The following is a 17,004-nucleotide window of genomic DNA, read 5'->3' on the forward strand; positions in this document are numbered from 1 at the left end:
TGGGATTGCGGCTACCTTTTCTGAGCTGAGGTGCCAGCCCCTCCCAGCCTCATCCCCTGGGTTTTGTATTCAGTGCTTTTACTATCAACCCAGTCTAGAGAGTTTATAGTTTGTTTTTATTAACTTCTTTAAATCCAAGTGAATTCGGGAGTGTCTGGAATTGTCTTATTTTGCTTTTTGTTGATTTCTCACTATTCTGCATGGGGGTCAATTCCTAGAAAAGCAGGGCCCTGCCTGCAGGTCTGGCCCACAGGGTGCAGTGTCTCGGGGTTGGAGGGTTCTATAACTTGGCCTGTATGGTGCGAATCTTTGTGCATCTGAGCTGTTCTTTGTGGCCTTCGTACAGGGTGGTTTTTTGTCATGTTCTATGTGTATCTGAAATTCTATACACATCTATTGGATCCAGCTTGTTAGAGATATTAAGTAAATCTTCCAGATCTTTACATTTTTCTCACTAATTTGCCTGCTGTGAGAATGGATTGTATTGCTCTTTGTAGTTCTATCCATTTTTGCTTTGATATTCTGAAGGTATATTAGGTGGATGCTGTTGCGTTTAGAACTGTTGAAAAGAGTAAGGCAATGGCTTGCTTCCAGAATACTTTGGAAATGGCAGCTCTGTATCACGCTGAACAGTTCTCTCCTGTCCTGTTCATCTTGATGGCTGTTTAGTCAATGAATATTTAGAAAATATTTGCTTTGTATCACACATCATAGACACAACAGTAAGCAAAATAGTCATTAATGACTAAACTGTGTAAGTATACAATTATAAGCCATGGTAAAAGCTGTGAAGAAGAAGTACTGCTCTACCTGCTTGCTACTGGAAGGTGGTGGTGGCAAGCGTCACAGAAGAGCACCCTAAGTAAATACAGGGAAAAGGACATGGAGGTTACTGCCTTGGAGGCCAGGGACAAGCACATCCAAAGGCCCTCGGAGGAAAAGAGGGAAGGGACTGGAGACTGGAAAGACGGCCTGCCTGCAGGGCTGGAGCTGGGAAGGCGAACACAGAGAAGCTGGTTGAGCAGGGACCATATGGGACCCCACAGCGAGATCCCTGAGGTGTCCTGAGGGAGCTGAGGCCCGAGTGGCCGGCTGGGTGGGGAAGGAGGCTATGTTTGTGTTGGCAGCATGTGGGACTTGAGCCCTAGCATACACCAGGTTGCCCCAGGCGCCAGGGAAGTGCAGGGCCGCCTGGAGTTTTAAGATGGATAAAACTGGTTCTTCCCATTTTTCTCCTTGCTCCTGAGGCACATCCCTAAACATGGTTATAGGGAAAGGCCAGTGCGAGGTCATAGTAGTGAGTGGCCATGGCGTCACAGGGTGAACGGCAGACAGGGACAGGGCTCTGGAAGGCCAGCTGGTCCACTGCAAACTCGTAGGCACGGATCAGCCCCCGGTGTCTACAAAGAGCACAGAGATGGTGACAGGTCAGGGCTGCCTCGCTGACCCTCACCCCGGCTGCTTCTGTCTTTGCAGGAGGCATTCTGAGACCAGACAGAGGTTCATCTTCACAAAGGTGTCCTCCGGGCACACAGCATCAGATACTCACAGTCCCAGGCTGAGCGGTCAACGTGCGGGTGCACAAGTCGGATGGGCGCAGTGAGTGTCACAGGGCAAGGACTCAAGAGGATGGGCCTTGCCCCTGTGACGGGATTCTAACCACAGCAGACCCCTCAGCATACGGCTTGCCCTCCCTCTCTGCACAGCCGACAGCGTGGACTCGCCCCACGGGGCTGTCGTGCATCAGATGCTAGGCGCTCAGTACAGGTCAGCATTGATGTTTATGTTCCCAATTCCTAGAAAGGCAGGGCCCTGCCTGAGGGTATAGCCCATAGGGTGCAATGTGTCATGGAGGCGGGGTTCTATACATCAATCAAACTAAGATGGTCTCTGACTCGCCCAGCCCCACCACTAACCTCCTGTGAGTAGCGAAGCTGTCCAGGTCGGCTTTTCGCATCACCGTCTGGTAGGGTACGTTGGCCGTGATGAGGCTGTGGCTGCTGAATGAGATGTGCTGCACAGGATGTCTGGAAGGCAGTGGGAGAGAGCTCGTAAGGGGGCATCCACCGGGCCTGCGCACGGCCTGCACTTGCTGCCACAGACCTGGGAGTTCAGAGCTGCAGGGGATTCTAGAACCCATAAAGCTAAGCTTCTCTTTCAGAGGGAACAGGCCCCATGGAAGCAGTGTCTCACCTCAGCTCCCAAAGCTCAGGTGAGCAGGCCATGCTTCGGGCATGACTTTGTAAACAGGTCTGCATGCCCCGTACGCATGCTGGCATCTGCCCCAACAACCTGGTACATTCCAGACATAAAGGACACACCCTACTGGAGATGAATCAACCACGTGCAACAGAGACTGGTCCATCGCTGCCTCCCTGGGCAAGTCCCTTGAGCTCTCCCAGCCAAGCTCTCCATCAGCTATAGAGCACTGGGGGCCTGTTCACTGTTGATCCATGAAGGCGCCCCCGGTCCGGCTCACAGGGCTGCGATGACACACGTCCCCTGGGTGGTGACCGGCTCACAGGGCTGCGATGACACACGTCCCCTGGGTGGTGAAAGCACGTTTGGGAAATCTTGGAACAAAATGGCTCCAAGTCTGTTGAACAGAGGTTTGCGTTTGTTCTGAAACTTTCGTGCAGTACCTGCTGTGGTCACGGCACTGAGCTAGGAGACACTGAATTAACAAGATGCCTCATCCAGGTGGATGCCTGACCCAGGGAGGGCCCTAGCTAGTGAAGAAGGTAAGATGCAGTCCCAGAAAAGGTGACTAACGCTTCTGTAGCACGAGTGAAGTTACAAGCTACAAAGACTGCATGACGCAGAATTAAGTGCTGGGAGGAGCAGGAGGGGAGGAGGGGTGCACAGGAGGGGACGAGGCCTGTGTGGGCTGGGCCAGGGCTGCTCTCCTTGACTAAAGCAGAAGGTTCTTGGGAGTGAGGGAAGCTAGGGAGCAGTCCCTACCTCCCCGGGGCTGGGACACCCACAGCAGGAAAGTGGTGGTGGATTTGGCATGGGGCCTGGAGGATGAGAAAGACCCGCAGAGGGAGGGCAGGCTTAGTGGAGGCCTGCAGCATGGCAGACTGATGGCACCCTGTCAGGCAGGCGAGGACCTGGGCTGAAGAGACTGAGGCCTGGCAGCAGGCACTGCAGGTGAGGCCTTGAGTTAAGTCAGTGAGTTCTGGGCAGGAGACCGTGTGTCTGTCAGCCTTGTGCTGGTGAAAACAGTGACCGCGTGGGGGACAAGCCCGGGTCGCACAGGGACAGAGGCGGTGCTGGGACAGGGCCGCACCTCTGGGGAAGGCCTTCTTACCTAGGCTTCATCTCAGTGGCCTGTCCCAGGGGTGAAGCTTTGCAGAGAGAAAAATGAGATCTGCTGGAGTGTGGGGCCGGTGGCTATCCCTGAGGACCTGGATGGCTGATCCAGCAATGCTTTAAAACACATACTGAGTTTTCCTCAAAGGCAAATGCTTCCGGGAATTTTGGTGCAGGAGTTTTAGTTGCCATTTGGCACCACCTGGTGGCAATTCAGTGCATCAGCATGGAAGTCAGAAAAAGGGCCCAGGCTGTGACAGGGACACAGCGAGGGGGCGGGTCTAGGCAGTACCCAGGGCTCTGTCTGATAAAATCTGCCAGCCACAGTGTTCGCCAACAGCGCCCTCCGAGGAAAAGCCCGTTCTGCATGTGACCCTGCCGCCTCTTGGAGACGCCTGGCAAACTGCCGGCCCTGCAGAAAGAGCAGGTCGCTGCTCAGAGGTCGGTCCACCTTGATTCGCAGTAAGTGGGGAACAGACCTGAGCTCACTGCGAGGGCCTTGCCCTGTTTCTGCTCTTCTATGTGGTCATGCTCACAGGCCGCCAGCCCAGAATCATCTTGTTTTTGTAGAGATGGGGTTTCATTCTGTCACCCAGGCTGGAGTACAGTGGCACAGTCCCTGCAGCCTCAAACCCCTGGGCTCCATGGAGCAATCCTCCCCTGTCAGCCTCCTGAGTCACTGGGACGAGAGGTGCACACCACCATGCCTGGAGAATTTTGAAAGAGGCAGGGTCTCCCTGGGTTGCCCAGGCCAGTCTCAAACCTCTGGCCTTGAGAGCTCCTCAGTCTCCTGAGTAGCTGGGATTACAGGTGAGCCACCATGCCTGGCCAAATGTCTCTTCACAGTGGTGTTGAAGGGCAGCGAGGGAGAGGGCCAGTTGCCTTTCTCCCCACCTGTCTCAAAGACAGGATCTCCAGTTCGAGGCCTGCAGGGCGAGGTAGAGGTGGTGGCGGGTGGCCTCAAGTCAGCTCTGACGAGCCTGCCCTGGGCTGCTGCTTTGAAGGTCAGGAGCAGGCTCACTGGAAATGTCTTAACCAGTTAGGCACCAATGGCATAAACCTACCCACATCTGTGATGCCAACAGCCTGTGCTTAGGGTAGTGTATATTGATATCTCCAATAGTGGTGTTAAAGGTGGAGACAACACATTCCTCCTTCACTGGAGCCTGAACCCCTTCATTCTAAGTGCTCTTCTATGTACACGGCACGAGGACAGTCGAAGCAACGGGCAGTACCATGGCTACACAGGACGGACTCGAGGGGAGGACAGCGGCCGCGCCAGCCCTGCCTTTCACCTGTGGGCAGGTGGGGGGTCACATCCTGGTCTAGCCCAGCGAGTTTCCTATGTTTTCGAGTTCCCTTTTCTGTTTATTAAGATGGAGAAATCCTAAAATAATCAGAATAGCACTTACAAAAAAGTCGTTTCATTCTTAGAGAAAGCTGGGCCTCATGTTCGAATTGTGGCGATCTGAATGAAGTCAGAGACAGGAACTGCGTCCCCAATGACCAGTGCCACTTCCAAGCCTGTTTCCTCCTCTGCAGAGCGGTGCTGGTATAGCAGCTGGCTCCTAGGGCCACAGTGAGGATTCACCTGGCGAAGCTGGGGGCTAGGGGGCATTTAGCACCATTCCTGGTACAGGCTGATTAGTGCTGCCTTCCCTGTTCCTACTAGAAACTCCCAAGAGTGTCTGGAATGCATCTTACCCAGAATACACCTCCCACAGCTTTTGGTTCGTCCGATAATCCCACACGGACACCAGGCCTTCCTCGCCTCCGCTGACGATCTTCCAGTCGTCCATCTGCACGGCAGAGACCCCAAGCTGGTGGGCAGAGAGCGACAGGGCGATGTTACCGCTGCGGAGGTCATGGATCCTCACCCTGGACAGGCCCAAGAAGAGCAGAGAAGGGAAATGGGGTTAGAGTCAAAGATTGAAATGAACAAACTCCCCCTTCACCGTGCTGGTCTATGCACAACACTGCTATGAAAAACTCCTCAGCTGCAAACATCGATAATAAGGACATCAACCTTTTATCTCCTCATTAGAGACTGTCAGGGAGGACCCACACCATCTCATCTGAATGGTTTAAAAGCACATGGAGCAAGAAAGACGCAGGCCAAGGACAGTGGCTGCCCACTTTACCTGCCTAACAGGGAAAAGCCACCTGCGTGACTGCACGCGCAGGTTGGCCTGAGAAGCCTGTCCCAGCAGTAGGTGTATTGCCCAGAACGGTAATTTTGCTGTTGGTAAAATAACCTGTTAAGGTAGCAAGAGCTACAAAGCCAGACACCCTAGATCCTCACCCGGTTAGGAAAAGAACACTTTTTGGGTACTTCACTTGACTTTGTAAGTTTATTGCTGTCTTGTTGGAAGTGAGAGAGGGAAAGCCTTTATACTTGATACGCACAGCAGAGTGGGGATAAAGGTGTGTGTACCCTGGGCAGTCACTGATTGAAATAATTACTTGCCTTATAATAATCCACATTTCTTTCAGAACCTCTTTAAAAACTGCTTTTTATGTTTGTTGAATTTTTCACGAGGATAAGTTAGATAATGGGACAGAAATCTCGTATCCACTGCAACCACCACCACACTTAGTTTCTACAATAAGCCACAAAGGCTAAAAGTAAATCAAATTGATTACATTTAATAAATGTAAAGATGAGCTTCAGAGACACTATGATGCAAGCTGAAAAGGAAAAGACAGTCCCTGCCCTGAAAAGACCCCAGCATCTAGCAAGGAACAGGACAAAGACAAGGATATATGATTAAAAACGCATGTCTGGCCCAAAAGCTGGGAGAGACAGGATTCTCTGAAACACGTCCTGTGCCCTGACTCTAGTTATGCGAGCATGCGCACACACAACGTCGATCTTCCAAGTTCTGAGGGAGAATTATTTTGAACCAACAATTCTCTACCTAGCTTAGCTCCCAAGTTTGAAGGCATAATAGACTTTTTTTTCTTTAACAGAAAAGGACTCAAAGTGAACTACCTGTGGATACTCTCTGAAAGAAAGTGGTATAGCAAAATACCAGAACAAGAAGACAGATGGCTTAAGTGGGACCTGATGTGTCTGCTGGATCCATGGAGGCACACAGGACAAACCTTCCTATTAAGAAGAAGAGCTGCCAGTGGATCACAAAGTAAAAATATATGCTATGCATGAAAAACACATCTGCAAATGAGGAAGAAAAAAATGTTACAATTTTAATACTAGAAAAGGCAGATTTCAAGGCAAAAGCATTTGCTGAGAACACTTATAACAATGAAGGGGTGGTTCACTCAATGTTTGGTCAGACCTGGAAAAACAAAACTCCATGGATCACATTTCTTTTTCTAGGTTTTGTTTTTTATTATTTTTTTAAAGACACGGTCTCCCTCCCGTCACCCAGGCTGGAGTATAGTGGCACCATCGTGGCTCACTGCAGCCTCAACTTCCTGGGCTCAGGTGATCCTCCCACCTCAGCCTCCTGAGTAGCTGGGACTACAAGCACGTGCCACCACACCAGGCTAATTTTTTTTATTTTCAGTAGAGATGGTTTTGCCATGTTGCTCAGGCTGGTCTCGAACTCCTGGGCTCAAGGGATCCACCTACTCAGCCTCCTAAAGTGCTGGGATTACAGGCATGTGCCACTGCACCCAGCCTGTTTTTGTTTTTTTGGTTTTTAATTGTTTCTTTAGTCACTATAATCTATTCAGAAACAATCTATTTCTATTTCTTGAATTTTTAAAATATCCAAATCTGAAAACTTAGATGAGTAAATGGCTTTCTGGGAAAATAAGAATTATCAAAACAAATCCCCAGGAGACAGAAAATCCAAGTAGATAAAATAACAAATAGCAGCCTGAGGAAGCCAGCAAGGGGCAACAGTCCCTACAAAAAAAGAACAAGTCACTTTGGCCAGACCTGTAAGGACGAGCTGCCTCCAGGGCTAAGTTAACTGTTCCACAGCCTAGGAAAAGGAGGGAAGCTTCCAAATTCTCCATGAAGCCTAAAGCTGAGAGCACGATCAAAGAAAACTCCATATCCCAGTGAAATATCAAGAACAGACTCCACAGCAGGATGCCACAGACAAGGGAATCAACAAAAAACCACCTGGTCATGTCCACGGAGGCCGAAAGAAATGGGATGAAACGTCACACCCGTCCCAGATGCGGCAGTGAGGCGCTGCCACCACCACTATTTCACATCGCTTTTCAAAACTAGACACAGTTAGTTAGACAAAAGGAAAAAACGAAAAGTAAAAAATTGGAAAGTGGGTAGACTTCTCATTAGTGAGAAGGGACAGTCCCAGAGAATTCAGTAACACAGAATCAAAGATAAATTTATATGCTAAAATCTAGTTTAAAAAATAGAATCAAAGAAAATGTCCCATTTATAACAACAGTTAGAGGCAAAATACTCTATAGTAGTTTTCTCAGCTTGGAGCTCTACCACATATATTATACAAATTATAGAGGGCGCAAAGAGTTAAACATAATTAAACTATAAAAATATTCAAAGCAGGACGGCCTTTCTAAACAAAGTACAGAAGGTGAAAAAAGGGTTTAACTTTTTCCTGTGGGGGCAGGGAAAAATCAGAAAGTCAGTCCAGTGATAAACAGAGGAAAATGTTTGCAACAAAAAGGTCTAATGTCTTATAATAAATGCCTTCAAATCAGTAAAGAGTGATAACCCATTATTAAATCGAGAGAAAAGAAAAAGCAATTCACAGAAAAATACTAATGGCTTTTCAACACGTGTAAGATGTTTAAGTTTACTGGTAATAAAATAAATTACACAGTAAAACTACAATGCAATGCCACTTGTCACCGATCTCCGCAGCAAAGGTGAAGTGTGGTAACGCCCTATGAGGCACTGTGTGGCAGGGAGACGTGGACAGGTAGGTACTCCTAGATGGCTGAGGCGAGCACAAATCCTTCTTTGGGGAGTGACTTGGCAATATCCAACCAAACACCACATGCACCTCACTTCTGAGCCGGCAATTCCACTTCAAGGAGGTAGCTACACGAGTGTCCACATACACGCAAGGCCAGTCACCACAGCACTGACCTTAGTTGCAAAAGAGGCTTCTGTTTCAGACAACATGTTGACGGTTCCACTGCAAAACACTTAAAAATGCTGGATAAAATCCTTTCAAGGGCACTGCTGAGCTCACGTAGTGACTTCCCCAGGACCTGAGCTGAAAACCAGATAGGAGAGGGTGAGCTGCAACTTCAGTTGCCCGCGTGGTGGGGGAGCCTGCTGGCAAGCGCCAGGCTCGGCTCCGTGGTTTCGTCAAACACATTGAAGGGCCACCCGAGGCAGGGAGCACAGAGTATGGAGACTCCTGCGTTCAATACAAAAGCATGAAGGTACAGTCTCTGAGATTAGATTCGGGAGATAGGCTGGAAGCAGATCAGAGAATGGGGGAAGTAGAAGAAAAATCTGAAGAAATGACCAAGAATGGAGCACAAAGAGATAAATATGAAAACTGTGATAAGAGACCTGAGGGACAGAAGGGGTGGTGCTGCATACGCCCCAAGTTCCGGAAGGACAGTTACCAGCTGGTGTCTCCCAGAACTGATGAAAGACATGCATGCCGACTCATGCACACGACCAAATACAAAAGACATACCTAAGAGTATAATTAGAAAAACGGGAAAACACAAAGACAAAGAGGTCCTACAAGCAGCCTGAGAGAAAAAGACATGACCTATTAAGGAAAGATAATTAGACTGACAGGAAAAATTAAACACATTTTCGCTGTGATGAACTGGAATGACTGGATGTAGGTGACGCGATTAACTAGCTCATCAACTGAGTGCTAGTTAAAGCAACTATGGTACATCCATACAGTGGGACCCGGGACAGAACTACACAGGCCGACTGGCAGCCGTGAGCATAGGCGTGTGCTGGGGGGCATGCGTTTAGGCCGCGTGGGTGTGGACGGCCCCCGGAGAACGCTCAGCATTCAAGCGGCCACAATGAGGGAGGCTGACAAGGCTGCTGGGAAGAGGATGCGCTTCGCCCTCTAGGCTACTCTGCTTTTGAGCCCATTTTGAATGTGCATACTTCCTGTTTAAATAAAACCAAACAATTTTGAAGATCAAATTCTGAAAGCACATATTTGAAACATTAACAACAATTACCTTGGAGAAGAAAGAGGGCAATAAAGGAGGCTTTTGTGTTTTATTCTGGATGCTGCCATGTTTAAAAAACAAGAATTCATTCATGACCCGGAGGCCTTCAACGGTCACACTCTTTCTTGAGCTGAGAGGTGGATGCGCGGGCATTCTCGGTTATTCTTGAAACTGTACACACACCTTATATACGCTCCCATACATATGTTCTGTTTCATAATTTACAAAATAATACTTTCATCCATTTCTTAGATAAGGTGAAATAAAACAGGATGGAACAATACGTCGTTTTAGAACACAGAGGAGACACTCTTTCTTCCTGCTAGGCTGTGTAACTGACAAGGCAACGCAAGTGAATAGAGAGGTCCGTCGCTACAGATGCTGTTCAGTTCCTGACTTGCCAGTCAGGGATCTGGGAGCAGAAAGATGCAGAGAGCCTGAAGACGACTTAGAAAACAAAGGTCTCCCTCTGTTGCATTTACAGACACCTATCCTTAGGCATGCGTAGGTAAGAGAACTCGGGCTGTGTGCGCAGGGAAGAGAAAAAGGATAAATGCTGTAAAGAGAACTCTGACTTTAGGCCATAATGGGAACTTGAAAAGGGTTGGGGAAAGGGGGAGCGGAAGTGTTTACCAAGTACTTTTCAGTGCATATTTGGTTAATCAGAGTCTATTCTGCTATGGTGATTTCCATAAAGAGCTCCTCTGCTGAATATTTATACTCCATAATTTACAGTTTGGCTGTTAAGGAGACAAAGGCAAACACAAATTTGGTCCAGAAGTTCAAAGTTTGCCATCTGTTTTCCTATTGTATTTAGATACCAGCATGGATGGCTCCAAGCAAAATAAACAAATAAACCAAAAGATACGGCCTCACTGTATTTTATATCACTAAGAAAAAAAAAAAAAAAAATAGGCCAAACCAGCCTTGAATTTCTCCCCCTTGGGAAAAAGGAAAAACATTTTTCTGACATCTTAAAGAAGCACCACTCTGGCTTCTCATCGACAGAAGCAGCAGACAGCACAGTGTGCTAAGTCCACCCAAGCCATTCAGATTCACATGAAGAAACAGGTATCTGCCTCGGACATCTGACGACGCACAGCACCAGCCCGAATGCCGTCCGCCTTGGCAAAGCCCATCGTCAGCTCAGCGCTCAAACCAAATACTCGACGCTGGGAAACAGGTAGCACAGCAAATGGGCACCAGAATATGCCAAGACAACCGATTACAGGGACAAAGAGGAGCCAATGGTAGATACTGTGAATCCCCATCTAGCGAGTATTTCATCAACTTTGCCTGTTGAAAGGAAAAATAATTGGTCTGAAAGCTGTAATTGTATTATGTTTAATATTCATGGTTGGGCTTGGAGGACAGTTCCAACACTCCCTCTCTCCAGCCCCTCTCTAATGAAAATCACACCATAGGAGTCGGCAGTAGCCCACCAATTAAAACAAAAGACACCAGAACCTTCCAAAGACTCCAACAGAGGAGCATCCATCTGATGGGCAGGAAAACGTGCTGGAACCGAGAGGGAGGCACGCTCTGGTTGGTCCTGTGTTAAGAGCTTTGAATAACTTATTATAACACTTGCAGATGGAGCAAATGCAACATTTACGCCCCAATCACTCTCTCTAACAGCAGGCAGCAGTAGCACGAGCACAGCACACAACTTTATATTTGTCAGGGCAAGAAGCAAGCGCCGAGACTCTGTAACTGGGGGGGTCAAAACTCAGGGCGTGCTTCCTATTGGCTTGGCTTAAATACTCCCATATGATAATGAGGCACACTGTAGCTGATGGCAAGCTGAAGCCTATTCAGTGTCTGGCTCGGCAGTTTCATTAAGGAGGACCTGACCTTCAGCTATGTTTCTACCCAGAAAATAAAGGGAACAAGCAATAAGGTATTACAATGTAGGCTTTTTTTAATGACCAAATTAATTTTAAAAATAGTATTGTTTTAAAGAAATCAATACATGATTCTGTTTGGTCTCACTGAACCTGGGCTATTAAATATTAAAGAGGATTTTAAATATAACCTTATATGCCAAAATCAATAGCTTTATCTACAAAGCACTGACGATGGCCTTTGGTGAAAGATTCATTTTAAATAGCAACTAGAAAAACATGTATTTTCAGGTAGAACTGCCAGTTTAATCCAGCTAGGCTAAGCTTAGCGCTATCTGTATTTTAAGGCTGTATCTCTGAAATTTAGAGTTCTCTGAATCGAGAACATACAATTCTATGTGGCCAAGATTAACAAGTCTTTCAGACTGGTCACTGAACCTTTCTGGACCGGCATTGATGGTCTTGAACCAAAATTCTGAGATCCATAACAAGTCCACCCAGTGGACAAAGATGATAATGTATATAATGCCAAGAAAAGGGCACATGGTCCCAAGTTGGAAATACTAAAACGTTTAGTTATTAACTAAGTCATGAGTATTTCCTATATACATATTGTTACTTTCATATAGAGTGACACTGTTCAACATGCCTGACATTTGGAAGTTTACGGTTATATTACTTATTTTATTTTTATTTATTTATTTTTGAGACGGAGTCTCGCTCTGTCGCCCAGGCTGGAGTGCAGTGGCCGGATCTCAGCTCACTGCAAGCTCCGCCTCCTGGGTTTATGCCATTCTCCTGCCTCAGCCTCCCGAGTAGCTGGGACTACAGGCGCCTGCCACCTCGCCCGGCTAGTTTTTCGTATTTTTTAGTAGAGACGGGGTTTCACCGTGTTAGCCAGGATGGTCTCGATCTCCTGACCTCGTGATCCGCCCATCTCCGCCTCCCAAAGTGCTGGGATTACAGGCGTGAGCCACCGTGCCCGGTCTATATTACTTATTTTAAAAAGGGTGAGGTATTGTAATCAAAAAGCTGCATAGTGTGGTAGTGCCAGAATACAAGACATACAGATCAATGGAATAGAACTGAGAGTCCGGAATAAACCCTCAAAGTTACAGTCCATTGATTTTCAACAGTGGTGGCAAGACGAATGGGGGAGAGAATTGTCGTTTCAATAGATGGTGCCAGGATAGCTGGATATCCACATGCAAAAGAATGAAGTTTAGGTCTCTACCTCACACCATATACAAAAATTAACACCAAATGGATCACAGACCTCAGTGTAAGAGCCAAAACTATAAAACCCTTTGAAGAAAACTTAGGAGTTAATCTTTGTGAGCATGGTTAGGAAATGGTTTCTTAGCTATGACATCGATAGCACAAATGGCAAAAGGAAAAAAAAAAACAGACAAATGGAGCTTCATCAAAATTGAAAACTTGTGTGCTTCAAAGAATACAATCTAGAAAGTGAAAAGACAACCCACAGAATGGGAGAAAATATTTTGCAAATCACGTATCTGATGAGAGATTTGTACCTGGGCTATATAAAAAAAAAAAACTCTAATAACTCAATAATAAAAAGACAGCCCAGTTAAAAAATGGGCTGAGGATTTGGATAGACATCTCTCCAGAGAAGATATACAAACAGGCAATAAACACATGAAAGGATATTCATCACCACGGGCTGTCAGAGGAATGCAAATCTAGAATTTGAGACAGTAGCAAGTGTTGGTGAAGGGGCTGAGAAACTGGAACCCTCATCCAGTGCTGGTGGGAATGTAAAATGGTACAGCCACTACAGAGGAGTCTGGAAGTTCCTCAAATGGTTTAACACAGAAGTACCACATAAGCCAGCAATTCCACTCCCAGTGTATTTCCCCAACCGAACTGAAAATATGCATCCACAAACAAACTTACACATAAATGATAACAGTAGCATTGTAACAGTCGAAAGGTGGAAGCAACCCAAATGTCCACTAACTGATATAAAGAAAATGTAGGACATCTGTACAACGGAGTATTACTCGGCCAGAAAAAGGAATGACATACCGATACATGCTACAACTTGGGTTTATCTTAAACACATTACTAAGTGGAATAAGCCAGTCATAAAAGGTCATAGATTACCTCATTTAATTTATAGGACATGTTCAGGCAAATTCATAGAGAAAGTAAGTAGATGAGTGGTTGCTTAAAGCTGGAGGGGATAAGGGAAAGGGTGAGTGACTGCTAATGGATGTGGGGTTTCTCTTTGGGGTGAAAGTGTTCTAAAACGGACTGTAGTGATACCTGCACAACCCTGTGGACCTACTCAAAACACTAAATTGTACAATTTAAATTGGTGAATTATGTGGCATGTAAATTAAATCTCAATACAGCTGCTAAAAAATAAACTTGAGACCATGGGGGAAAACACTGGAATGTGCTGGCTCAGTGACTTAGTAACCCAATTACAGCCTGACATTCGCCCTTAGCACCAACTCTTGGTTCTCCATAGCACAGCATGGATAAGCTTCTCCCTGCTAGATCCCCAGTTGCATTGGTGAAAATGAGCAAATCACAGATAAGAAGACTGAGAGCTACAGAATAGGAAGAGTCCTCATTTAATACAGCCCTTGACTGCCAACTACAGTGCTGACTTGAGTCACTGAAAAGAAAGCAGGACGTTCTGATTCTGGCCAGGATGGAGTAAGCCCACTGCTGCCTCTCTCCTGTCGACTGCCAGCAAAACCTATGGACAAAACACAAAAACAAACACCTGAGGACTCTGGGGAGTCAACGCAAGCCGATGGATTGCAGAGGAGACTCAAACCCATGGCTGTATAGGGGAGGAGTTTCCCATTTTTTCCCCTTTTTCCTCCTGCAGCCTTGCCCTGAGTATGGACTCCAACATGCAGAACTGTGTAGTGGTGCAGGAAGCTAAAACTCCAATAGAAACTCCATCTTTCTGACCAGAGGAACAAAAGGGGCCCCTGCAGTCCCCAAAGAATAGGGGTGAGGGTTATTGTGGGGTTCTTTCCTCTTTCTTGTGGCTGTGCCACAAGGACAGTCCCCAGTCACATGCTGCATGGTGGCGGCGATTCAGGCAGGTAGAACTCTGACAGAAACCCTATCTTTCTGACCAGAGAACTATAAGGGAAAGGAGTCCCTGAAGGCTGGAAAGTGTAAGGATTAAGAGAGGAGAAACCTCAAGAAAGGGATCACATAATACTGTGTTTAAACCCACATAAGTCCCAGGCTCATCCCTGGGCTATGTGGGACAGATTCAAAGCAGGACAGCAACGGCTTTAAGAGCTCAACTAAGACTGAACCACTGCCAAGCTTCAGACTAACCCAAGTGGCACATGCACAGACCAAAAACAGCATAGAAACTGAACAGCTCTGGAAAGCAAACTGACACTGGAGTCACCACCCACAGAGGGGAAAACAGAACTTGCCGTCTAAACCTAAGCAGGGTGACTGCTTGTTTAAAAGCAAAACAAAACAAAAATCATTCGTTGGAGGATCACATAACAGGATCCAGAGTGTATGCAACACGACATCCACAATGTCCAGAATACAATTCAAAATTATTTGACATACCCCAAACCAAAAGCCAAACAGGAAAATGTGACCCTTTCTTAAGGGAAAAGACAATTAACAGATGTACACCCTAAGATAAGCCAGTCTGGGAACCCTCAACGACTTTAAAGAACTTGTAGCTATATTCCACGAAGTAAAGGTAAAATGCATGGGAATACTGACAGTGACAACCTCAACAGAGACACAGAAACTATATATATATATAAAGAAATGAATGGAAATTTTTAACCAAGAAAATATGGAATCTGAAATAAAAAATTCACTGGATAGGCTCAACAGCAGAATGGAGATGACACAGGAAAGAGTCCATAAACCTGAAGTTGGAGCAACAGAGATGATGCAATCTGAAGAACAGAAAGAAAGATTTGGGGAAGAACATGAACACAGCTTTGGTGTCCTGTTGGAAAATTTCACAAGGTTTAATATTTACATTATTGAGGTTATCAGAAGGAGAGGAGAAAGGGATTATTCAGAAAAACTATTTGAGGAAGTAATGGCAGGAAACTCCAAATTTAGTGAAAGACATAAATATTCAGATTCGAAATGTTTAATAAACCCCAGACAGGGTTTAAACTAAAAAAAAAAAAAAAGTGATGACTTCCTGCAGACTCTTCCTTAGTGACTCATTCAGGCTTCTCATAAATGTGGATTCCTAAGCTATGAATTCATTGTTGCCGTCAGTGAATCTATACTTTCATTTCATTGAAAACACCACTGATTCCAAGAAGCATCATTACTTTGTGTAACTTTTAAAAATGCTGCCATTTGATGATGCTATTGTAAAAGTCCATTCTGATTTCATAGATGTGCAAATGGTTTTTTTTAAACATACATCTTAGAATAAATAGAAAATATACTGTGCTAGCACCCGCCAAACACCAGAGAGCGTGTGGTAAGTGGAATGGACATGAGCAGCCAGTCCTAACGCCAATGTGCATCACTCCCCGCCCCGTGCCATTACTCATTGCTCTTTCTTTTTAGTCTTAGCAAGAAGAGACAAAATATGCATTCAGAAAAACTCACTGATCTACACTGATAAAACTCTTATGCACAATCTCACTTTTTTCTCTGCTCCCATCTTTACAAGCCTTCCCTCCCAGCAAGGGAAAAGCATACTCTAACATTAACTCAAGTTTCCACCCCAATCTTTCTCTTGCTCCTCCTCAGACTCTGTTAATTTTTTAGTTTTTCTTTATTTTTTGAGATGGAGTCTCGCTCTATCACCCAGGCTGGAGTGCAGTGGTGTGATCTTGGCTCACTACAACCTCTGCCTCCTGGGTTCAAGCGATTCTCCTGCCTCAGCCTCCCGAGTAGCTGGGACTACAGGCATGAGCCACCATGTGTGGCTCATTTTTGTATTTTAGTAGAGATGGGGTTTCACCATCTGGCCAGGCTGGCCTTGAACTCCTGACCTCAAGTGTCTGGGTTTTCTTGAGTGATAGGACAGATACTTTTTCATTTTTAATTTAAGCCCACTGTCTCCCCACACCCCCAAGATAAAACTCCTTGCAAAATCCCACCCATGTTTGCAAACTACTTAAAACTGATTCCTTACTTTAATGAAAACATATTTTTGTCTTAATCTGGGGAAGTTTTATGTACCTTTAGAGTCCATCTCATTCCCAAGTTATTTATAGAGCACTAAGAGAATGCAGTGAATTAAGTTTTTAAAATAAAATAGGAAGGTTCTAGGGGTTGTAAAAAATTGCATCAGTCAGTAAGTGACAGCCAAGGACATAGTTCTCTTCATAATATTTGACCCCTTACTCCCACTTTTGACATAAAACATAAGCTATACAAGCCTGGGCCGGCATCTCTAATAAGATCTTATTCATAGCTATTAAGCCTCTGAGGGAAAAAGGCAAGATTTCCCTCTACCACACTTAGTCTAGCTTCCTCATTCCTTTTTCCTAGATGTGCAATTTTTATTAAAACAACAGATTTTAAACCCCTAAATTCTAAGCTGCTGACCCAGCAATCCTGACTCAGGGAGTATTCTTACATATGATGGCTGGCCCCCTAATGTACCAGCAGTGGGCACACAGCTGGCACTGCTCTAGGACTCACACTGGATAAATGCCAGTATGGATGCCCCACCTCCAACTCTAAGTCACTAGTCTGTTCTTTTCATCCACAGAGACAG

At 45.9% G+C, this 17,004-nt stretch overlaps 1 protein-coding gene and 1 long non-coding RNA gene across 8 annotated transcripts in view; one reads left to right on the top strand and one right to left on the bottom strand.

Annotated features, from left to right (window-relative positions):
* Positions 1 to 101: 101 nt before the first annotated feature.
* The window catches only part of FBXW8 (F-box and WD repeat domain containing 8), a 123,664-nt gene continuing 106,761 nt past the window's right edge, over positions 102 to 17,004 (bottom strand). For 3 of the 7 annotated variants that reach the window (XM_033220457.1, XM_033220455.1, XM_033220460.1), the window contains 3 exons: positions 5,017 to 5,190; positions 1,917 to 2,027; positions 102 to 1,400 (listed from right to left, as the gene is read on the bottom strand). In XM_033220457.1, the coding sequence (XP_033076348.1) occupies positions 1,256 to 1,400; positions 1,917 to 2,027; positions 5,017 to 5,190 (430 nt within the window). In that variant the 3' untranslated portion in view covers positions 102 to 1,255. Of the gene's footprint in view, positions 1,401 to 1,655; positions 1,797 to 1,916; positions 2,028 to 4,047; positions 4,608 to 4,724; positions 4,913 to 5,016; positions 5,191 to 17,004 lie in introns of those variants that run through there. The other 4 variants (XM_033220458.1, XR_004439556.1, XM_033220456.1 and 1 more) reach the window with 4 other exon arrangements.
* LOC117089341 lies at positions 4,060 to 6,494 on the top strand. Its single transcript, XR_004439557.1, has 2 exons — positions 4,060 to 4,122; positions 4,985 to 6,494. It is a non-coding gene; the product is annotated as an uncharacterized LOC117089341 (long non-coding RNA).

The sequence above is a fragment of the Trachypithecus francoisi genome, unplaced genomic scaffold (genome assembly GCF_009764315.1).
Source record: "Trachypithecus francoisi isolate TF-2019V2 unplaced genomic scaffold, Tfra_2.0 Lachesis_group11, whole genome shotgun sequence".
NCBI classification, from domain to species: Eukaryota; Metazoa; Chordata; class Mammalia; order Primates; family Cercopithecidae; genus Trachypithecus; species Trachypithecus francoisi.